The sequence below is a fragment of the Neofelis nebulosa genome, chromosome 2, assembly GCF_028018385.1.
Source record: "Neofelis nebulosa isolate mNeoNeb1 chromosome 2, mNeoNeb1.pri, whole genome shotgun sequence".
NCBI lineage: Eukaryota > Metazoa > Chordata > Mammalia > Carnivora > Felidae > Neofelis > Neofelis nebulosa.
In genome coordinates, this window is record NC_080783.1 from 117992757 (window position 1) to 118016080 (window position 23324).

At 45.9% G+C, this 23324-nt stretch overlaps 1 protein-coding gene across 2 annotated transcripts; it reads right to left on the reverse strand.

Moving 5' to 3' along the window:
• Positions 1-1216: 1216 nt before the first annotated feature.
• On the reverse strand, positions 1217-18189 carry CD160 (CD160 molecule). 2 transcript variants are annotated; one of them, XM_058695544.1, is made up of 5 exons: positions 17625-18189; positions 9093-9362; positions 8081-8407; positions 3740-3874; positions 1217-1883 (listed from the first exon to the last, which is right to left on the reverse strand). In XM_058695544.1, exons 2-5 carry the CDS (start codon positions 9286-9288, stop codon positions 1876-1878), a joined length of 666 nt encoding a protein of 221 aa, XP_058551527.1. In that variant the 5' UTR covers positions 9289-9362; positions 17625-18189; the 3' UTR covers positions 1217-1875. The 2 variants fall into 2 exon arrangements, with proteins under 2 accessions (XP_058551527.1, XP_058551534.1); XM_058695551.1 differs by having other exon boundaries at positions 9093-9237; positions 17625-18175.
• Between the last annotated feature and the right edge of the window lie 5135 nt (positions 18190-23324).

Here is a 23324-nt window from a genome sequence, read left to right on the forward strand (position 1 = left end):
ATTATTTATTCAGACTGAAGGTAATGCTGGAGTTGATTCTTTGTAATAATTCCGTGGCCTCACAGAGGTTCACATTCCATGCATGGGTTGTGAATCACTCCTATAGATTGAGGTTAAGATGTGTGTTCAGAAAACGACCTATTCATGGATGGAAATTTGTAGGCTTATTTGAAATCAGTGGTATCAATAATTTTTGAAGGCAAGATAGAAGTATTTCACATTTCCATTTTAACCAAATCTTTAGATAAGCAGAATAAACAAAACAAATTCTTTAGAAATGAGACTTCTAACTTACTGTTGCTTTACTTATTCTGCTTAGTTCAAGTCAGAGCTAATAGTCTAATGTTCTTGAATGTCTTGACAAGCTTTTGCAGCAAGCATGTATCCTTTTGCAGATATTTATGTGTGACCTATATTAGTATAGCAAAACGGGTGAAACTTTTTCCATAGCTTCTTTGTGAAATTTCCAGTGATTGTGCAATATTGAGAAATTTCAGAAGATTCTTTGAATAGTAAAAAGCAAAAGATGTCATCCATGTGAGCTTAAAATTTAGAAACACAGAACATACATAAAACCGGTAGAGAAAGATTAAAGTGAACATAATATAATGGAGAAAGCTTTGGAGACTTTGGAGTCCATATTCAAATGGCTTTAGGTTTAAAATCCAGAATCTCATTTGAACCTCAGAGCGATCCTGTGGAAACGGAAGATAGCGTAGGCAAGATCCCATTTACAGATAAGTAAACAAATAGCATATCAAAATTTCATTGGCCCAAGGGCCCAGAGCTGGTACATTGCAAAGCCAGAGTTTGAATCCAGATGTTTTGACTCCATGCCTACTCTTTTTACCTCCATAAGGCACAAAATCCAAAATCCTTACTTAGTTCGAGGGTCAAGCCATCACTAATAAGGGTCTAACCCATCTTTTTCAGCCTTTTCTCTCCCTCTTCCCACAAACCGTAGCTCCCACACTTGGCAGGTCCTGGCCAAGGATCACAGGTAAGGTGTCTGTTTGCTTTTGATGGCTTCCCATTTAGCTCCAGTTAAATTGTCTGTGTTCCTATCTGTTTATTCACAAAGTTTCTCCTGTCAGGAATATCCTGCCATCCCCCCAACTCCTTCTCTCACTCCTTGCTTAACTAGGACAAGAGGTCATCTGTCCAGAGAGAAAGACAAGAGGATTTGTGACTTTAGGAGAAAAGAGAAGGCTGCAAATATTGCTTTGGGCATTTATTTAAAAGGAAAGAGATGTGACCAAAGAGATGGACAAAAACATGGTTGAAGCTGGGCACTTATGCTCCGTGTTGCGGCTTGGCACACAGCTGTTTCTTCCTTCAGCTGCGCTGGGTGGGGGGGGGGGGTTCTGCCCAATGCCAGGGTCTCTTCATTTCCTTGGTTTCGTGCTGAGTCAGTCACTGGCTCTGGCTTTCTTCTCCTACCTCTCTTTGCCTGTTTCTTCTCTCTTCTTTCTAGTGTCAAATAAAAATCTCTTCCAAAAAAGTTGGTGTTCTCATTTTGTTTGGCTTCCTTGTTTACTGTGTTGGAGGAGGGGGATGGAAAACGTTTTTCTTGGGCACAAAACCACACATACTTACCCAATATTTGAGTGAGAACTGTACACCGTCCACTTTTGTAACAGCTGTTCTTTTAACTGGTGACAGGGTGGGAAGAAAGCTTTGATCTGGTGGTGAGGAGAGCAGGTCAAGGAATACGCTCATTTGACCCACCTTCTATTCCCCAGATTCTTGGAGTATTTAGCATCTCTTTCCCTGTGCTGTCTTCTTCTCTGTATGTGGCAATGTGAAAGGCAGCAAGCTACAGACTCAGGCTAATCTTGCTGTAACTTTTTTTTTTTTTAAGTTTCTGGCACAGGCTTACAAAGCTGTAGGAAGAAAAAAGAAAGTTGGTATTACTGCCACACAACTTAGATGCCCGATGTAATTCATTATTTGGTCCTTGTGAATCAGGAGGGAATGGAAAGGAAAGAAGGAAGGGGTTATATGAGTTGTATCTTATTGCTAACATTGCACTTGCGTCCTCTAGCAAATCTGGCTGGTTTTGGTGGAAGTGGGGAGGACGCCAACCTTTGAGGTCTCTTTGCAGGAAAGTAGGGCAATCAAAGAAGAAATCAGTGCCACTCAAAAAGTTGCAGGTGGATTCTCCATGTGTAGCACCAAAGGCTGGCACAGTGTTAGGAGAGGGACACTCACTGAAGGTGGTTTCATGAGCAGAGGGAGGCCCAGAGATCCAGGGAACTCCCTCATCATCGTTTCGATCATGTGTAAGATGGTAACTTGATCTGCGTGATCTCTTTGGACCTGAGAAAACGTGTGTCCAAAAGGATGCCTCCCGAACAGTGCCTCTTCCGTAGTTCTGCTAGGTCTTGAGTTGGGGGGAGAAGGATAAAAGGCACCAACTATCAAAAGTTCATTCTTAGCACCCGATTGGAAAGGGGAAAGCAGAGTGATTCTTTGCTCTAGCATAACTTGGAAGTCAAAGGTGGTAAGCGGTCATAGATTGCAATTTCCTTTTCAGAGTTTTTATTTATGAAGAAATGACATTTATTTTACTGACAGAGTAGCCCGACCATCTGAGGGAATTTAGATTCAGTAAAGAATTCGGTCTAAAGGGTCAGACTGCTTGATATTCACCAGTTTCCACTTGACAACTGTCACAGGCTTCCATTTGGCAACTCCTTGCCAAGGATCACAGATAAGGTCTTTTGCTGTTTTGCAGTTAAGGGACTGGAGTAGGGAGTTCTAGGTGGTCCTCTTTCTGGAAATGGGAGGAGGCAATCTCAGAATGGGGAGGGTGGTAAAGGAGAGAGAGAAGGTGCTTAGCATATAGTAGGTAATTACTGAGAGCATACGGTTTTAGAGTGAGAAGGTCCTGTGTTAATTCCCGTGAACCGGAGAAACAATCTCTTTGTGCCTGTTTCTTGATCAGGGAATGTTTGCCCAGAAGAATGAGATGAGGTTAGAATCCCCATATGTAAAACCTAACCCATCATACGAGTTTTCTTTTAAAAAAACAAATTTATTAAGAGCTTACTATGTGCCTGGTACTGTCTTTGTTGGGGTAAATGCACATATAGAGCTTACATTCTGGTGGCACACAAACTGTGGTAGTCATTGATTAGAGGAAAGCTTAAATAAAATGGAATTAGGAATGCCAAGGACAGGCAAAATCCTGCATCAGTGCTGATTATACAAAAATGTAATGGCAAATCATGAGTTCCAGTCTCTGTTACCTAATAGGGAAATTTGTGATCTGCAGAGGACTCAGTTCCAAGTGTTTATATACTCTGCCCATCACCCTTTGCCAAGGAGCTGCACTTCTACAACCCACCTCCAGACCCAGTCTGTCTCTTGCCTTGTTTTTCACCTAATAGGTAAATACCTCTTGCCTTTACTTGTAGCCTGCTGTTGGTCCAATGGGGAGAGGCAGCTGTATTTATTTGCCTCTCCTACAAGCTTTCTTTCCTAACAGGTCTGACCTCCTATCCAGTGGAAAATGTGTTTCATCCATCTTCCTCTGGGTAATATGAAGTCTTGAGTCCCTTTGGACCACTTTTGTCCTCGTGTTGGTTCGATGGTTTCCTGTGGACGGCCAGGGCTTGAGCAGCATTTCAGTCTCCCACTCTAGTCTCCCTTTCCACCCATCACCTCCTGGAGGATACTCTAGGTGTCAAAGGTGTAGCACCCTCATTGTAGGTGCTTCAGGCTCTTCTGAACATACCTTGAAGGGCCAGCAGGCTAGTGGCCAGCATCACCCAGACCTTTTGCAGGAAGCCTGAACTGGGAGTGCCTTGACTGTGAGTGAACTCGGGGTGTCTTCTTTGCTTCAATCCTTTGACTGTGTAGTTCCCTGCCTCTGGTTCAAAAGAGAATCAGTGGATCAGGTGAGGGTTTCAGAAATCATTAATACCTCCTTTTGCATCATCTCAGGACGGTTGGGGTTTTTTTTTTTGTTTGTTCATTTTGGTTTTTGTTTTGGTTTTTGTTTTTCGTTGTTTGTTTGTTTTATCTCCAAGGATAGCTCTCAGCACAATTTATTCCCCAAATATTTTTTAACATTTATGGGTAGTGATGATTTACTTAATTAAGCAGCAGTGAACTGATACAGAATCTACTGTGTGTCACACTGGGGATACAAACAGGCCTACCTTAAAGGAACTTTATTATTTTTTTTTCATGTTTGTTTTATTTATTTTGAGAGAGAGAGCATGAGCAGGGGAGGGGCAGAGAGAGGGAGAGAGAAACCCAAGCAGGCTCTGTGCCGTCAGTGCACAGCCTGATGCAGGGCTCCAACTCACAAACCATTGAGATCATGACCTGAGCCAAAATCAAGAGTCAGACGTTTTTTAACTGAGCCACCCAGGCACCCCTTGATTGTACCTTTTAAAATCTGTCTTATTTTCTTAAAAAATGTTTTAATATTTATTTATTTTTGAGAGAGAGAGTGCAAGCTGAAGAGGGGCAGAGAGAGAGAGGGAGACACAGAATCCGAAGCAGGCTCCAGGCCCTTAGCTGTCAGCACAGAGCCCGACACGGGGCTCGGGCTCATGAACCGTGAGATCATGACCTGAGCCAAAGTCAGACGCCTAACCGACTGAGCCACCCAAGCACCCGAGTCTTGTTAGACAGCTAACATAGCTTAGTCACCTTGGACTTGGTTGCCCCCAAATCTCATTTAAAAACTATCTTCTGGAGTGTGTCAAGCAGTTTAGCAGAAGTTAAAATCTTGGGCTTTGGAATAGATCTGGGTTTTTATCTACCGTTTACTAGCTGAATGAACTTACCCAGATTAGCTTTGAGCCTGACTTTTCACGTGACAAGATTAGGCCCAACCTCAAAAAGGCCATGAAGATCGAAAGAATTGATCTATCATTCAGCGCAATGCCTGGCACACAATAAGCACTCAGTAAATGGTAGACATTGTTTACAGACACTATGTTACCTGTCCAGCTTTGTTTCACCCTCCAAAAGGAACCTCATCTCTGCATTTGGTGAGCATCCATATGTGCTGACACTAATACTTAAATATACCGAGAGGATGAGAAAGGCATTTTATCTCACAGCCATCACAAGTAGAAATGCTTAGGGTGTATTAGGAGAATGTGACTAGGTTATAGACTACATAGATTAGCTTATAAGGAGAAGGGCTTTTCTGCTCCGATTCGGTTCTGCAAGCTTAGCACTGTGCCTGTGGGATGCACAATCAACAGGACAAGTATGAGAAGAACGACAGAGGAGTTTCCACTAGTAAAGTCAGCTGGAACAGGATTCACATAAATGGTAGAATGAAATTGTATAGAGCGTCCAATACCAGGCAAAAGTGATTCAGACATCGTCCCGTAGACACTGGAAAGCCCTTAACATTCTGTGAATAGTGGTGTGGCATGTACAAATTAGCATTTTAGAAAGAGATCAGATAGCAATGTGGATTGAAGGCAGATGGTATTTAGAGTTGATGGACTATTAGGTAACGGCTCAGTTCCAGGTCCAGAGGTAGGATGTGGGAGGAGAAATAAAGATGAACGAGACACACTCGGATTTCAAGGGGCTTGTCAGGAGACTTGGAATATTTTCAGTGTGAGATGATGAAGACTTGGAAAACCCCTTTGGGAAGAAAGGAATGAAAGTAGGAAAGAACTAGTAGTATTTAGTAACTGACTGGATGGGGAAGAGAAAAAAGGCACCCAGATTTCAACTGTAAATCACGGGCAGAACTAGGGTCTCAGGTTGAATGTGAGGAGATGGCAAGCGGGACAGTTGTCAGTGAAAACATTAAATTGAAACTTAGGAAAGAAGTTAGAGCTGGAGAAATTGATTCGTGGGTCGGTTTGCAGGGAGGTGCAGGTTAAAATCAGGAGGGTATGAGAACTTAGGAGAGACAGCACAAAGATCGAAGAGGTGAGGAGTGAGTCTGAGGGAATGAATTCACACGTTTGAGAGGTGGGAGGAGGAAGTAGTGACAGACGAAGAGAGAACAGACAGGAAACCTGGGAAGTACAGAGTCACAGAAGCTGATAGAGATTGGGAGTTTGGTAAGGGGAGGAATGGGAGGGCTGACTGGAAGCAGGGTCAGAGGGGAAGGTACCAGGAAGCAAGGAAGAAACTCTAAATCAGTCTAGACTGCGGTAGAAAATGTGGGTTAACTGCTAACCATAGGAGATGATGAAAGCATTTGTTAAAAGGTTCCAGGCTGGGTTTTTATTTGGGAGGGAAGTAATTTATTTCTATTTTTCTTAAAACATAAGATAGTACTTGAAAGTTCATAGAGCATAATAACAGTGTCCTTTAGTCTTCCTATGCTTATTCCCTAGAGACAACCACTGTCAACTCTGAGCTGTTTCATTCACCATATTCTGAAATAGTGTGCTTATATTGCCACTTCTTGATAATAAAGTTTAGACGTTATTGATTTTCTGTTAAAGAAGATGAGGATATGTTTCTCTTAAACCTCTACCTCCTTCCCCGTTTCTGCATCTTTCACAAATCATTATATTACACATTTTAGTTAAATTAATTTTTAGATGATCTGGTTTCTGTAAATGTTACCTATTACAGAGCCAAGTTGTGTGCCATGGTTAGGCTTCCTTTTGTAAAATTTAGTGTTTTCCCTGGAGATAATGAGGACTTTAATTTTTTTTAACCAGGCAAAATTTTCCATATCTGTGTCTTTAATCCTTCATCCAATCTATCACAGGCCTTCAAAAAGAAGACCTATCAATTCAATTTTTACCCACTATACATCTTCCAGAGTCCCCTTTCTCTTGTTCCTTTTGGACTAATTGCCTGTTTTGGCCCTTTTCCATTCCAGGGTTTCCTTATCTCTTTTCCCTATTAGAGTCCTTACTTTCCTGGATCCCATTTTATCCACTCTACCTATTTACTTTCCTGTTTTTTTGAAGCAGACCTCTGGTGGCTTCTTAAGATCACATTGATGGCTTTTTTTTTTTTTTTTTTCTTTTCCAGTCATTGCATGTCTGTCTTTATTCTTTCCTCACATTTGATTGGTAGTTTGGTTGGGTATACAATTCCAATTAGAACATAATTCTCGGGGTGACTGGGTGACTCAGTCAGTGAAGCGTCCGACTTCAGATCAGATCATGATCTCAGAGTTCATGAGTTCATGAGTTCAAGCCCTGCCTCAGACTGTGCTGACAGCATGGAGCCTGCTTGGGATTTTCTCCCTCTCTTTCTACCCCTCCCCTGCTTGCTCTTTCTCTCTCTCAAAATAAATATATTTTAAAAAGAACATAATTCTCAGTTTTGAAGGCTTGCTCCTTTCGGAATATAGAAACACAGAGTCACGCGCTGTGGGGTATATGAGGAAGTCATATATAAAGCTGAGGCTGGAGTAACCATATTTAGGTTTTGTCAAAGTAGTAACAGAATAGGGGAGTATGCACAAAATGAAGGAAGTATGCAGAGATGAGAGGCCTTGCTGCCCCAGAGACATTGAGATCGTAACTCTTTTTAAGTTCTGTTGGATTTCTGGTTTCTGATTCCAGCAACAAAACTCATAAATGCCAGCTATGCTTCCTGTTTTATTATTTTTTTCCTTTTAACCTATGGCAGCTTGAGTGGGTTTCTGTTTCTTAAAACTAAATGTTCTTAAGACAACCATCCATTTTATCTAAAATCCATATCTATCACAGCCTGAAGTCTCAGTGCCTATATTTAGAAATAGAACCACATTTGTGAGAGATCTCTGAATCAGAACCAAGAAGCCTAAATTCCAGACCTCTATCTGCTTCTACTGGCACTGGTCAGTGAGACAAATTGAACAATTTGCTTTACCTTCTTGTGACTCAGTCTCAGCGTCAATAAAAATTGAATGGCTTACCTCAGTAAGATTTTTAAAATTAAAGACAAAATGAGACCACTTTTGTATCCATGCTTTGAGGAGAGGTGGCATTTGCTGGTGGGACTGGTGGGAAATGACCGAGTCATGGGAAGGACTCTTCCCCCAAGGAGTCTCCTACCCAGGACCCGAAGTAACTACTTCTGGCTCCAGCCGCCGACCCTGCTTACTATCTCATCTGGTGGCATTTGGGAGATCAGAGCTTACCTGTGACTAAAACAGAGAAAAAGTGGCCCTGAAGGCGCATATCTGGCCTCTGCCTTGTGGCACAACACTGGTAGGTCCCGCTGTCTGATGGTGTGGCATGGTTTATGGTGAACACCAACTGAGATGATCTTTCGCTGATGCCATCTTCCCTGGGATCCCGTCGAAGTCTCAGTTGCCGCAGGCTGGTCTCAGGGAAACAGCCCGAAGACCTGTCCTTGCACAAAAACACTATAGCACCCTCAGCCTCTTCTTTTGTATGCCGCAAAGTACAGATCAAGCTTAATTGCTTTCCGTCCTGGGAAAATGAGCTGAGGATGTGCAAGCACCCTGGAAGGGGAAGGGGGAGGAATTAGGCCCCGGAGGCCAGGTATACATGGCCGACTAATTCATTCACAGAGAAATGTTGAGCAGACGTGGAGGCTAACAGACATTAAATACCACCCCTTAGACGAGTAGTCTACAGCCTATACCCCTATCTGAGGGAGACCTGCAATCCCAGTTATTCATTAATTCAGAAATGACTTCTATTTTATTTCTACTCTCCAAATGGAACTTGCATAGGACCTTTACTAAAAGTACTTTTGTATACATCTAATCCTCGGTATAGCCCTAGACACATGTGTTGTTCCCATTTTATAAACTGAGGTACATGGGGGTTAAATGGGTTATATACTTGACACATATTGTAGTATCTGAGTCTCAAACCCGGGATTCATAAAGTTGGAAATGTGTAAGATGCTGAAAGAATCTTCGATTGAGGTCCAGATTACCAGGCTCTCAGCAACACATAGCAACACACAGGGGCAGAATGTCTAATGGGGTGGGCAATAGTATTCATTTTAACAAAAAAGAACATGAAACTGTTTTTGCCCTTTCACTAGTGTCAAGAGGCAGTAGGTTCTTTTCTTCCCCACCAGAGAAAAAAATCTTGGGATCCATCCCTTCTCACGAGTACGGGATTTTCCCTGATGGCTGTCTCTGCTCTGGGGATCTGGGGGTGGGCTGTCCTCACCACCAAGTCGGATGTCCACCATTGCCAGCAGAATGGCCAGGACCAGGCAGCCTCTGCCAGGTGCCATCAGGGTCCGGCACGTTGTCAGCAGCTGCAGAAACTCAAAGCAAACGTTGGCTCCAGTGATGTCCTTGGCCTCGATTTCCTGAAAGCACATGGGGATTCCTAGACAAGGCCTTCCGGGCTCCAAGACCATCTCCCTGTTCCAGGCACTAGCTTAAGTTGGCTTAAGTCAGGTGGAGGAAGGCTTGGGCATGAGGGTCCAGCTGGCTGGGAAATGAGACAGTTTATCAAGTGAGGTATGCTGGAGAGGAGAGAGGACAAAAGGGGTAAGACACCTATACAGGGAGACACCAAAGGCTCTATTGTCAGAATATTTTTTTCTAAATTAAGTTGGATTACTGGGTCAACGAATATGAACGTTAAAATTTTTTTCTGCTGGGACGCCTGGGTGGCTGAGTCGGTTGAGCGTCCGACTTCAGCTCAGGTCATGATCTCACGGTCTGTGAGTTCGAGCCCTGTGTCAGGCTCTGTGCTGACAGCTCAGAGCCTGGAGCCTGCTTTGGATTCTGTGTCTCTCTCTCTCTCTTCCCCTCCCCTGCTCATGCTCTGTCTCTTTCTCTCTCTCTGTAAAAAATAAACATTAAAAAAAATTTCTTTTTCTGCTATATATTATCAGATTGCTCTCCAAAGATATGGTTGAAATTCAGATGTTCAAGAATGTGCTTGTCAGCACTGGATACTGTCATATTTTTTCCAATTTGATGAATTGGATCAATTTGAGATCTAAAAAATTAGATCTCACTGTTGTTTTATTTTGCATTTCCATATCTAGTGAGGGTGAGGATCTCTTCCTACATTTATTGGTCAATAGTATTTCCTCTTCTATGAATTGCCTGTTCATTTTTTTTGCATTTTTTTCAAAATCACCTTTTTAAAAAATCAGTTTTTTCTCTGTTAGAGATAGTAACCTGACTTTTTTGTTTTTACAAATATTTTCTCCCAATTCATTGTTTATCTTCTGATATGTTTCTTTCCATCAGGAAATCACATGTGTTTGTAGCTAAATACAGTGCATCTATCTTTTCTTTTAAGTCCTTTGTGTTCCCTGTATTAAGAAGTTTCCCTCAGGCTGGACTTACAGTTTTCTTCCAATATTTTTATTGTTCTACCGTTTATATCCTCTCATCCTAGCTAAGAAAAAGTATTCTCATGTCAAAAAAAAACCCAAACTGAACCAAAACAGTATATTGCGAAAAATTTCAGAAATGAAATTGAGGACAAGGAACAAGCCACTGTAACTCTAGGGGTCCGCGACATCATGACCTGAGCCGAAGTAGGACGCTTAACTGAGCCACCCAGGTGCCCCCTATGCATTGAATCATTTTAATCTTCACAGATACCATTACCTCCTCTTTTCAGATAAAGATACTTTGCATTTCTTTCCTTCAGAGTGTTTCTTAAATTTTCCTAAACCTAGAAAACTTGATGGTACTCTGATCCCAACTCTTGATGATTCTGTGCTCTCAGGCTTGTCTCAGGTCCTCACCTGGCCCGTTCCCTCACCTGTAAAATGAGGTGGCTGTCTACTTCAAAATATTGAAAAACAAGCCTCAGCAACACAGATCTGAATGTGGCATTCTCCCCAGTTAAAAGATCTCAGTGACTCCACACAGTTGATATTTATCATTCTTCTGGCTACCCAGTAGTATCTTCTGGTGGAACCAGCCTCCCTCTCTTTTCTCCTCTCAGTACCTCCCTGTGAGTCCTCATAGAAAGTAGAGCTCCGATGCTCTCTTCAGGAGCCCAAAGGACCGGATACACTTTCTTCCTACCCTCCGAAAGCTGGGGTTGGGCCAATGAGGTGTTCCCATCAGGCATTTGGGTCCTGAGGACATGCTGCAAAGATGAGGTAGAGGTAGAATGATACTCCCTGGTGGGATTCCTTCCTAGTCTGGTGCTTCCTCCTCCCACCCCTGAATCACCATCCTAGCCGACCCAAGATACAATTCACTGAATACCCTAAGCAATTTCAAACCTGCAGATTTCTGCGCATTTTGTCTACTCTTTCGGAGATGCCTGAGAAACTCTTTTTTTCCATTTCTTTTTTTTTTTTTTTAATATTTATTCATTTTTGAGAGAAGAGTACAAGTGGGGAGGGGCAGAGAGGGAGACACAGAATCCGAAGCAGGCTCCAGGCTCTGGTCAGCTCAAACTCATGAACCATGAGATCGTGACCTGAGCTGAAGTTGGATGCCCAGATGACTGAGCCACCCAGATGCCCCTCTTTTTTTTTTTTAATTAAAAAAAAAAGTTTGTTTATTTATTTTGAGAGACAGAGAGGAAGAGAGAGAATCCCAAGCAGGCTCCGCACTGTCAGTGCAGAGCCTGATCTCACAAACCATGAGCTCATGACCTGAGCCAAAACCAAAAGTCAGATGCTCAACTGACTGAGTCACCCAGCTGCCCCTCTGCCTGATAAACTCTTAATCATCCTTTAAATTCCAGCTTATAGCCCTATAAGGGGAAACCACAATAAAATAAAATGAAAATAAACTAATGGAATAAAGGGAAAATGGAGGAAAGTGAAAATTAGGAGTAAGAAAGAAGAAAAAAAATCATAAATGTAATTGGAACTAAAAATGAAAAGGGATATTTTTGTATTACCTTAAGCTGAAGAGTTAGAAAATCTTGTTGAAATAAATAATTTTCTATGAAAATACAAATGGCCAAATTGACTCAAAAAAATAGAGGAAACCTAAAGGGCCCAATGACCATGGAAGAAACAGAAAATTATTTGGTACTATCTTTCCAGAAAGCACTACTTTGGATAGTTTATAAATAAATTCTTTGAGATATTTTGATGTTGTTCAAACTGATAGCATAGAAAAAGAAGGAAATCTCATTTCTTGTTACTAACACCAAAACCTTAAAGCCTAAAGAAGACTGCAGACCAATCTGACTTATATGAACATTCGTGTAAAATCCTAAATAAAATGTTAACAAAACAATCAAGCAGGATATTAAAAATGTAACACACCATGACAAATGGAGTGGGATTTATCTTAGAAATTCTTGGATGATTCAATATTAGGAAATCTATTAATATCAGTTACTATGTTAATAAATCAAAGAAGAAAGTCAATATTCTGATAAAATCTCCTATTCATTCCCATGAAAACTCTAAGGAAAATGGTGACAGTTGAGTATTCTTCAACATAATGGAGAAATATATCTCTCAAATAAAATTCTAGAATCATATTTAATGGTAAAATGTAAGATCATTTCTATTAAGATTAGGAGAAAAGCAAAGGTGCTTCCTATTACCTTTATTATTTTCTATTTTTCTGGGAACATTAGTCATTGCATTTAGACAAGAGAATAAAGTTAAGGGTATAAATACTGGAAATCTTGAGGCAAAATATTTCCACTTGATGTAACTTTTTTTTTTTTAATGTTTATTTATTTTTGAGAGAGAGAGACAGAGTATGAGCAGGGGAGGGGCAGAGAGAGATACACAGAATCTGAAGCAGGCTCCAGGCTCCGAGATGTCAGCACAGAACCCGATGCAGGACTCAAACCCACAAACTGGGAGATCATGACTTGAGCCAAAGTCAGACACTTGACTGACTGAGCCACCCAGGTGCCCCTGATGTAACTTGCATTTGGAAAACCCAAGAGAATTAAGAATATTAGAAACAATGAAAGAATATTAGAAACAACAGATATTCAGGGAATATCTGAATAGGCAGTTCACAAAATAGGAAATGTAATGAAAAGTTGTTCAGTCTTAATAGTAGGGAAGTGCAAAGTTTTAAAAGTTCAGAGTCCAGAATTTCAGAATTACCACCCAACAGATGAGCACAAATGAAAATGATCAATAAATCCAATTCAGGGTGCCTGGGTGGCTCAGTCCGTTGAACGTCCGACTCTGGCTCAGGTCGTGAGCTTGTGGTTCGTGAGTTTGAGCCCCGCATTGGGCTCTCTGCTGTCAGCACAGAGCCCACTTTGGATCCTCTGTCCCCCTTCTCTCTCTGCCCCTCCCCCACTCATGTGCACGCACATGCTCTCTCTCTCTCTCTCTCTCAAAAATAGATAACCATTAAAAAAAAAATAAATCTGATTCTACTGAGAGTCTTAGGAAATACATACAATAGTTCACCCTGGGTGAAAATATACCCTGTACTTTTGGCTCTGCTTATAGAAATAAAAACATGAGCGTAATGGAATATATGTTTAAGGATATTTGCTGCAACAGTATTTACAATGCCAAAAAACTAGAAAAAAGGTAAACACCCATCAGTCAGAGAATGGTTGAATAAATTATGGCATATCCATAGTATAGAGTATTATGTATTTATAATTTACATAAAATAATAAGATAAACATATAACATAAATAAAATTTAATCAGATACTCACAAAATAAATACAGAAAATTATAAATATTTCCTGGATACAACTGTTAGTCAGAAAATATGATAGAAGTAGAAATGCCACTCATAGCAACAACAACAAAAATCCCATAAAATTCCCAAGAATTTAAAATGTAGCAAGATTGTATTAGGATCTATAGGATAAAAACTGTGAAGTGCTGTTAGCAAAAGAAAATCTAAATAAAGACAATTGTTGATTTTCTCTATACTTCTCTATTAATGTGCCACGATCCTAATAAAATCCCAGTGGTCTGGCCCCCAGTGCTGCTGCCCTAGCCCTGACCTCTTGTTCCCTCTCCTGTGTTGTTATACTTTCATGCTGTTCCATGTCTTCATCAGAATGTCTGGCTTACTCTTGAAGCAAAACATTGAAACATTTAGTGACATGCTTTTGTGTCTAGCTACAAAGTAACGTCTAATTTGAAAAGGAAGATAAAGAAGGATTGCAATTACTCATTTAGCCTAGGTTTGTAGTTAAAAGCATAGACTCTGGAGGCATCTAGATGGCTCAGTCAGTTAGGCATCCGACTTCAGCTCAGGTCATGATCTCACAGTTTGTTGGTTCAAGCCCCGCATCAGGCTCTGTGCTAACAGCTCAAAGCCTGGAGCCTGTTTTGGATTCTGTGTGTCTCTCTCTCTGCCCCCACCCCCCCACCCCACTCACGCTCTGTCTCTTTCTCTCTCAAAAATAAATAAACATTAAAAAAAAAAAAAAAAAAAAAGCATGGGCTCTGGGGCCAGACTGCTTGTGTCTAAGACCGGATCCAAAACTTACTAGTTGTGTGACAGGCAAGTTTCTTAGGCTCCTGGGACAGGAACTGTGCTCAGCCCTTAATAAATAAATGGGTATATTTGACAAACACTGAACACCTCTGATGTGTCAGGCACCATAGAGCACAGAGAGATCATTAAAACCGAGGCAGACCGTCCTAGTGGTTCTATGCAGCCTTTAGTCAGAAGGACAGGTCTATAATCTGGCTTTGACACTTACTAGCTAGCTGTGTGATGTTAGGCAAGTTTCTTACCCTCTCTGAAAAACAGCTTACTGAGCTATAAAATGGTGCTAATATTCTCTTCCCAGGGCTGTTGTTGGGGTTAAAGGAGGCAACCATGTAAACTAGTTACCTGGTATAATGCCAGTATAGTGGCTGGCATAGAGTAAGGGCTCAGTAAATGTTAGCTATGATTATTTTTATGCTTCCTCATATTGGGGGCAATTTACAGTGTCCCATGCAACATCCAGATACACAATTGTGTTCAGTTCTTCTAAAACACAGCTATTATGGTTATTTAAAAATCTGTCACTTTTACTAAGCATATGGAAGCTTAGAGAGGCACTGTGAGTAGCTTAAAATCACAGCTTCTAAGTAAAGGAGCTAGGATTCTAATTCCCAAGGTATGTGAGTCTTTCTCAGGTCCTTTGTTCCTCTTCTCATAGCTATCTAGCCATTCAGGAACAGCTGCAATCCAAGGAGGGCTTTGATGACAATAATAAGGTCATAAAGTATATCAAGGAATAGGAAAAGAGAAATTCTGAACGAGGGGTCTGGAAAGGCTGCAAGAAGGGAGTGCAGTTAGGCCTTGACAGATGGTTGCTGACTTTGGGGAGCCGGTGGTGAGGGCTGGGGAGATTTGGCCTCCAATCCGGGCTCTGCATTAGCTGTGATATGTTGAGAAGGTCATGTTCCTTCTCTAGGCGTGTTTCCTGAGGGACTGGTGCAGTGGGATGGGAGGGGGCGGGGTAGGGACTGCTTCCAAGAAGAGAGCTGCAGACTGGCGGGCCGGCTGGCAGGCGCCAGGCTTTTCCCTGTGGCTGGGCCTCGCGGTGCCTAGGGCCGAGCTGGAGCAGAGAGTGTAAGTCTATCGTGGGCGGTTCAAGAGGGCCGGGACGGGTGGGGGCCACGGGGGGAAGGATGCTCTTGGTGTAGGTGACCTTGGTGCCCGGAGGGGGGGGGGGCACCCCGGTGTGACGCGGGCAGGGCCCGGCGGGGTAGGCACAGCCGCTTCTGCACTCTGACCGCTAGAGGGCGCTGCTTTCCAGATGGAACCGGGAAGGTCCGTGAGCCGCCGGGGCGCGGGGCAGGGCGTGCTGCCACCCGCGAAAACCCTGAACTACTGGTGGAGGTGTAGGGGGTGCAAGGTCGCGTCCGGTGGGTCCTGGGGGCGCAGCCTGTGCTAGAGCAGCAACTGGCCCTCCACAGCGGGAAGAGATGGTGGACAGGGAAATGGGACTCTCTGGGCGAGCCCCGGAATCGGCAAGGGTGACAGGTGAGGATGGCATCCTCAACTTTCAGGCTTCCCTGGGCCCCCTGAACTATGCTGGCTGCCTAGGGCCTGTGGATGCGGAGGATGCGCCTCCGGAGGTAAGCACCTTCCTGGCCCCCGACCTTGTAAGGTGGGGCACGTGAAGTCCCAGATTCCAATCCAAGCTTCCTGTGGCCTCCGGCGCGTTACTAACCTTGCCCAGCCGCTCATTCCTCTTGTGTTTAAAACTCCCTTCTGCGAAATGTTGCGATAATTAAATGATACATGAATCTGTGCCCGAGGTTTTCTGGGGCGTGGGGACTGTCGCTGGTGGGGACACGACGGTAAGGAAGAGGCTCTTCTCTTTGCTGCTAAAGCCCAGATCTGATCTCTCAGAGGGGCTGGAAGGTTAGGAATCAGCCTCACAAATACTTGTTTGCAACTCTCCCACGAAGCTGAAAATGATGCCCCCAGACCCAGAGATGGGATTTCATCCGCCTCAACCCCGACTTCCTTAAACTAGAAACAGATTAGTAAATACACTGAGGTTAGCATATTAGGAGGCCCTGGAGCAGTTGCCTGCTTTCTCAGGCTTGTGGCTCTTAACCTCCTGGGCACACCTAGCCGGTAACCATCAGTAACCATCATAACTTCATAGTAGTGATGAGTGTAGGCAACATTTTGAGAAATCTGTGACAATTGTAATGAGATGTGAAAATATTTCTGATTTCTGTTGATGGCAAATTCTGTCGAGGCTCGTTGCCGACATTCATAATCGAAGCAAAGGCTAACTTTCAACTAGAGACTGGTGGAAATAAATGTTTCTCCCAGATTCAGGAATCCCATGAATGGACCCCCCAGTTAAGAATTCCTGTAGAACAGGCTCCTCGTTTTGCCGTTAGGGAAACTGAGGCAACCAGCTCTCCTGATTTCGAAGTGAAATGTCTTCCGCTAAAGTGCATAACTCTGGAACTTGGAGGAAAAATATTTATTTATTTAATTTGAGAGAGAGAGAGAGCTCAAGCAGGGGAGAGGGTCAGAAGGGGAGAGAGAGAGAGAGAGAGAGAGAGAGAGAAAGAAAGAGAATCTTTAGCAGGCTCCATACTCAGCATGGACCCAGACTCAACTTGAGCCCACGGCCCTGGGATCATGACCTGAGCAGAAATCAAGAGTTTGATGCTCACCGACTGAGCCACCCTGGAGCCTGAAGGGAAACTGTTTCTAAACCATTATTTTCACCCTGAAATTCCCAAGTTGACTCTCCAAAACATGCCAGTTGGCCTGAAGCCCCCTCCTGTTGGTGTTACCCCCAGAGCAAACATCTGCAGTGTGAAGTTCCCTCCGGGGTGCCTTACAGGACCAAGGAGTCCAGAGGCTTGTCCTAGGCCAAGCTTTGAGGGATTCGGAGGAGAGTTGATCCAAAACTTGGTAACTTCCTCTAGTAACCACCTCCTTTTTCTTGGTGAGAACCACCCTTTGTCACTCATCACCTGTGAGCACTGAACAAAAGACAGTGGCCTAGAGGCTCCAGGACCACAGGAGAGGCTCCCTCACGTACAGTTGCTTCAAGGAGTTCGCCCAGATTTCCCTGCCATGAACACACAGTACGGTTCTTTCTCACTTGAGGTGCCAGAATGGGGCCTGTACCCCTGAAAACCTGCAGGGGAAGGGCGAGCATGGTGGCCCAGCTGGCACCGAGTAACATTTCTGTGTCCCAGGCTCCCCAGGGTAAAGGACGTTTCAAAAATCAGGGTTTCTCAGGGACCTCACCGGGAGCCTGTCCTTACGTGAGCAGTTCTGTCAACTGTCCCATCCCTGCTCCTGGACCCCGGGTCCCCAGCGGGCCTTATTACCTCCGGACTGACGTCCTTCTTTCTTGCTCGTAGGCTGGGGGCTCTGGTGAAGGCACTTTGATGGAGCCTCAGCCCCTGACTTGCTCCTCGGGCGTCTTCCACTTCCGTCACTGCTCACACCTTCAGGGCTGGTATATATGGTCTTTGAAAACCACAGCATGGGTTTTTGTAGCAGGCAGGGGTCGGCCTACTTCTCTCTCCTCCACCCCCTCTGTGCCTTTTTTTTCTCTACCACCACCCTATCCTCTGCTCCTTTCTCCTTTTCCTCTTCCTTTCTTTGTGTGTTAGGGACAGACTCTAACTGTCTGCTGAGAGGGCTGAGAAAAAGTGCTCTTGGAAATTGCTTTCTTCACATTCAGGGACAAAGGTTTTTCACTCGGTGATTCAGAATAAAGACAAGACGGGTAATAGAATGACTAGGAGATGTAAGGACAGCCCACGTGCTGTCAAGTATAAAGAAGAGTAGCAAGTCTTCCTGAGAGAGTTAAAGACAGAACAGAGTTGGGGCACCTGGATGGCTCAGTCGGTTGAGCGTCTGACTCTCGATTTTGGCTCAGGTCATGGTCCCAGGGTTGTGGGGTCGGACCCTGCGTCGGGCTCCACACTGAGCGTGGAGCCTGCTTGGGACTCTGTCTCTCCCCTTTGCCTCTGCCCCCTCCCCCTCTCACACACTCTCTCAATCTCTCTCTCTAAAAAAAAAAAAAAAAGGACTGGGCAGAGTAGAGAGCAGCTCCAGGCTGAAGGGGCAGAAGGAGGGTGGGGCTATGAGGGAGGCTGGGGCGGGCACCGGAGACAGGGAGCTGGGCAGCCCAAACAGTCCTGTACGTACCGGTGAGCAGGTGGGTGGCTGACCTATGACCCCTCGAGCCATTTCCATTCTGCTCTGTTCTGTTCCTTCTTGGTCACTGGTGGCTGGGGGGGATTGCTGGGATTACTCCTAAACTCTAGTGTTGTACACTTTGGTGGGAAGAGCACCGATCTGAGTGAGAGTGAGAAGCTTTGGGTCCTAACTTCTGCAAGGCTGGGCCATGCTCTGTGCCAGGGGGCACCCAGAGCAGCAGGAAGCCCCGTGGTTCTGCAACTAACAACCGGCATGATTGCTAACCAATGGCAGGCTCCCCAGGAGCCCAAGAGGTGTCATCAGAAGTGGGGTTGGGGAAATTTTTCATGACTGATCTAGAGTCACTCTCACCCGTGTGCGGCCAGGGAGTTCCTGGTCTGGGGCCCTCTGTGGTCCCCAGTAGAGTGCTCTGGGGTCTGAGGTCCTTTGAGGAGGCCCCACCAGAGTCATCGTGTTGTCAAGTGGACAGCCATCAGTTCTGTCTCCTGATTCTGCTACACTGCTCAGCTTTCACAACACAATGTGCTGGTTCCTGGGGGATAGAAACCAGCGTCGGGCGTTGGGGTGGGGGGGGGGGGGGAGGCCTTTGCTCCCATCTACGGTCTCTCACCGCCACCCGGGGCACAGGCCGGTCCACCGCAGCCCAGAGGATGCCTGGCTCCACGGACGTGAACTGCTGAATGGGGCCAGGGGTTTGCTAACCCAGTCCCCACAACAGTGGTCGCATTTGTGACTTCTCTGTTCCTTCAAATGGAGATTTGTCCACGCTTGTCTCTGTGGATACTCAGAAGGCTGGCCATGACAGCCTTCAGCCTGTCTCATCGGCCGGGGGGCTGTGCAACAGTGAGGAGGATGTTGAGGGCAAGAGGAGCTGAAGGTGAGAAAGCCCGTGGATATGCGAGGTTGGGGCCCCACGAGCACCGGGGGACACTGGTGTGTTTGCACTTAGTTGCAAACCCCGCCACTAAGTTGCACTTAGTTGCAAACCCCTCCACGTTCTGCAAAGAGCTCAGGCGTGAAACTGAACGGCAGAGGACTGCTCTCGCACCAGTCGGGGAGCATCTGTCTATTGTGCAGACACTTGCGTACGTGATTTCCTTCAAGGGCTGCTTCTGCTCCCTCCTCACTGAAGCTGTTGTGTCCTGGGCACCGTGGGGTTGGCATGACCGAGCCCCGCCTGGCCTGTTCTCCAGCAGAGCGCGCTTTGTTGGGTCTACGTGGTGTGGGACGAGGCAGAATGTGCCCGGTGCTGTAAGCGCCCCAGAAGTGGGAGAAAACCCAGGAAGAAGAGACAGAAGGGAAGAAGAAATGGAAACGGCCCCCGTGCCAGACAGGCGCTTTAGTGGACAAAGTGACATTTGAATCGAACTTTTAAAGAAGGTAGGATTTCAAAAGGCAGGGGAAGCATTTTTCAGATGTGAGAATGATAGGAACATACAAAGTGTAGGGGGCACAGCGGGCTTGTTGGGAAACCAAGGAGGCGATGGAAATGGCTGGAGTGTAGGCTGCCTGCTGCCGGTGGCTTCAGGGACAGCCCCTGGCCCACAGCCTCGCAAGTATTTATCCTGTCAGCCTTTGGATATCTAAGGTTCCTGAGGCCAATTACACAATGTAGCAACTGATACAATGTTTTCCAGGTATTACTAGTAAGTGCTCAACATGAAAAAAAGATCCGGTTGGGTGTTAAATCATATCCCACTTCTGCAGCATCGTGAGGCCTGGCCTGGTCCCTGGCAGGGTGCAGAAACTTCGATGCCAGGGGTTCTCAAACTTGAGTGTGTGTTCAAGTCACCGCGTGATAGTTAAAATACAGATGGCCGGGCCCTGCCACGGAGTTTCTGATTCAGTGGGTTTGCAGTGGCCTTCAAGAGTATGTGGCCCTAACAAGTCCCTGCCGCTGCTGAATCGCTCCTTGCAGACTCTTCTGTGCAATACCTCTTGCATCGTCTGCTTTCGTCTCCCTCGTGCTGTGTAGCTCACTGCCACTCAGAGCACCCACTCGGTACTCTTTGTTGCACACATCCAGTTTAAAAATTCATTCTCGGGGCGCCTGGGTGGCTCAGTCGGTTGAGCGTCCGATTTCGGCTCAGGTCACGATCTCGCGATTCGTGAGGTCAAGCCCCGCGTCGGGCTCTGTGCTGACAGCTCAGAGCCTGGAGCCTGCTTTGGATTCTGTGTCTCCCTCTCTCTCTGCCCCTCCCCCACTCACACTGTGTCTCTCTCTCTCTGTCAAAAATAAAATAAAAAATAAAAATAAAAATTCGCACTCATCATGCCTTCAGATCTGCCTCCCCTTAACTTTCAACCATCGCTCCCAATTCTGCGGGGAGGCCTCCTCATGGAACATGTGTCCGGATGGTGGTTAAGTCACAGGCACAAGAGTCAGACTTCGAGGTCCCTCTCCTGACTCCACTGTTTTTTATGTGACCTCGGGAAAGTCACTCAACTTTTCTTTCTTTTTTTCAAATGTTTATTTATTTGTTTAGAGAAAGAGAGAGACAGAGAGAGGCAAGGAGGGCACAGAGAGAGAGGGAGAGAGAATCCACGCAGACTCCATGCTGTCAGGGCAGAGGCTGAGGCAGGGCTCCAACTCACAACCCATGAGATCACGACCTGAGCCAAAATCAGGAGTCAGAAACTTAACCGACTGAGCCACCCAGGCGCCCCACTCAACTTTTCTTAATTTCCTCCTCCACAGAATGGGCCTGATAAGGGCACTTTTGTCATAGGATTGATGTGCGGTTTCAATGAGAAAATGCACGTCAAATAGCGTGGTACTCGGCACGCCTGTTTTGTGACTGCTGGGACCGCCAGCATCCCAGGCGACCGTGAGGAAGTATGTCAGAGGCTGAGGATCTGCTGCCCTTCTGTGTCTGGGCCTCGGCCCCTCTTGGCTCCAGGGGCTTGGTGGGCGACCCAGTGTCTCCCCTGGGGAAGGGTGAATTGACCCCTCAGGTACAGCCAACAGTTGTCTGGAAGGAAACCAAACCTCAGAGCAGGAGGGCGCCCAAAGCAAAGCTGTGTAGGCATTTTGGTCCCCACCTCCAGCCGCTGTCCCCACCGGTGGGCCTGTTGCCCAGAGTCCCTGGCGATCTATGAGCAGGACGTCAGGACTGTTTCATATGGAGATGAGGTGGCAGCCTCGGGGGTTTGGTATCAAGGCGACAGAACAAGCCTTGGGAAGAATGCGTCTCTCAGTTGCAGTTTTAATTTCCAGTCTGTAGTGAGTGGTTCTCCAGCAATATCGACCTCAAGTTCTGTCTTTTTAAAGAGAAGGCAGAGAAAATCCACTCCGGTCACTGTGGCGTGCTGGCCAGTCTGTCTTGTCTCTCCCTGGTCACAGGGACACCAGGGGCCTTTGCAGCCAGGCCTTGTGCTGACAGGGGCCCCGGGCCTGCAGGACCGCTGGCTCACCTGCCCCACCACAGATCTGCACGGTGTGGGGGGGTGGGGGTGGGGGGTCCTGACCTTCTCCAGGACATACTGGCCTCATGCTGGAAATGGCTACAGTCACAGGTTTGTCTGTTCTCTGGGCTGGTGTGCCCTCTCTCACTGCCACTGTGGAGCCACACCGTGCCGTGTGAACAAATAGGAAAAAGGCTCCTCCTGGCAGCTCAGGGCCACACTGCCCCCTGGACCCCAAAGTCACATAGCACGTGGGCCTGTAGCTGCGGATCCCCCATCGTCCTCGGTGTCTCGCCTCCTGGGAGCACCTGTGTGAATCCAGTAAAGGCCCTGTGAATCCAGTGAATCCAGTGAATCCAGCCTCCCTGAGGCTCCTGCCAAGCTCTGTATTCCGCCAAAGGAGTTGAGGAAACCAGCCTCTGAAGGCAGATCTGAAGTTGGGGTAAAAATTTGGGGCTCTCAGGGATGGATCTCAGATACTGTGTGACATCTGTGCTTTCTCGGCCTCCCCACAGCCACCAGGGACCCCAGGCCTTCCTGATGCCTAGTGCTTTGAATCAGGGACTACCATTTTGTCCTCCAGGGTATTTCCAGTCTGATCTAGGGGAAAGGAAAAGATAGTGTTTAGCAAAGGATTCTTCGCAGGCACTCGTCTGGCTGGCTGGGCACAGAGGCTGCTCTCCACCTTCAGGCAGATCCTTGTCTTTGTCCTTGTCCTGACTTGGGCTTCTGAGAAGAAAGTGTACATTCTTCAGTGGATAATGAAAGCAAGCATTGCTTTTATCTTTTTTTTCCCTGGCACGTTAGAATTCTAAACAATGGGAAACAGGAGGAGGCACACAGATGAGTTTGCCCTCCAAGCTGGGATGTCAGGAGACACTAGAACCGTCCCAGAGGAGGCCATACTTTGAGGCAGGGGTGTCTTTTAAGTCGTGCCACAGACTTGCGACCACTAGGCTGTTACTGGTCCTGATTCTCTCTCACTGCCCTTCCCCCCCGCATAGGCTGGTCCCCAGTGTCTCTGTGAGAGGTACAGTCAGGCCGAGGCTGTGGCACTTTCCTTGCTGTTCTCCTGTTCCAAAGCGTGTCCCTCTGGGGCCCTGAGAAGCTACTAAAAAGACAAGGTAAGACGGGTAGGCAGATCGAAGATGGGGTCCAGACTTCCCAAGGACCACTGATCTTCTGTTTCTGTGTCTCTCAGAAAGAGGCAAGTGAAGACCCCAATCCATACTCTGAGACTGCCAGGACTTCTGTTCAGGCAGGAACCCAGGGCATGGCCCTGTTCTTGCTCTGCATGTCCGTTTTCCTTTTAGGGGAAATGTATTGTGTATTCTGCCCCCTCAGCTGGGAAAGGGAAGAGGGAGAAAATGACTGCTAAAGTATCATTTGCAAAGGTTAATAATTCGCAGCTCTCCAGGGGTACTCGGGCCTCCCCTGACCTGCCCCCCGGTTGC

Coding starts and splice junctions, on each gene's coding strand:
- CD160 (XM_058695544.1), bottom strand. CDS start 9,288: ATGGTCTTGGAGCCCGGAAGGCCTTGTCTAGGAATCCCCATGTGCTTT. Junction 8,408..9,092: donor GGTGGACATCCGACTTGGTG/GTGAGGACAGCC, acceptor TTCCCCTTCCAG/GGTGCTTGCACATCCTCAGC. Junction 3,875..8,080: donor TTTCTCTGTTTTAGTCACAG/GTAAGCTCTGAT, acceptor CTTTTGAACCAG/AGGCAGGGAACTACACAGTC.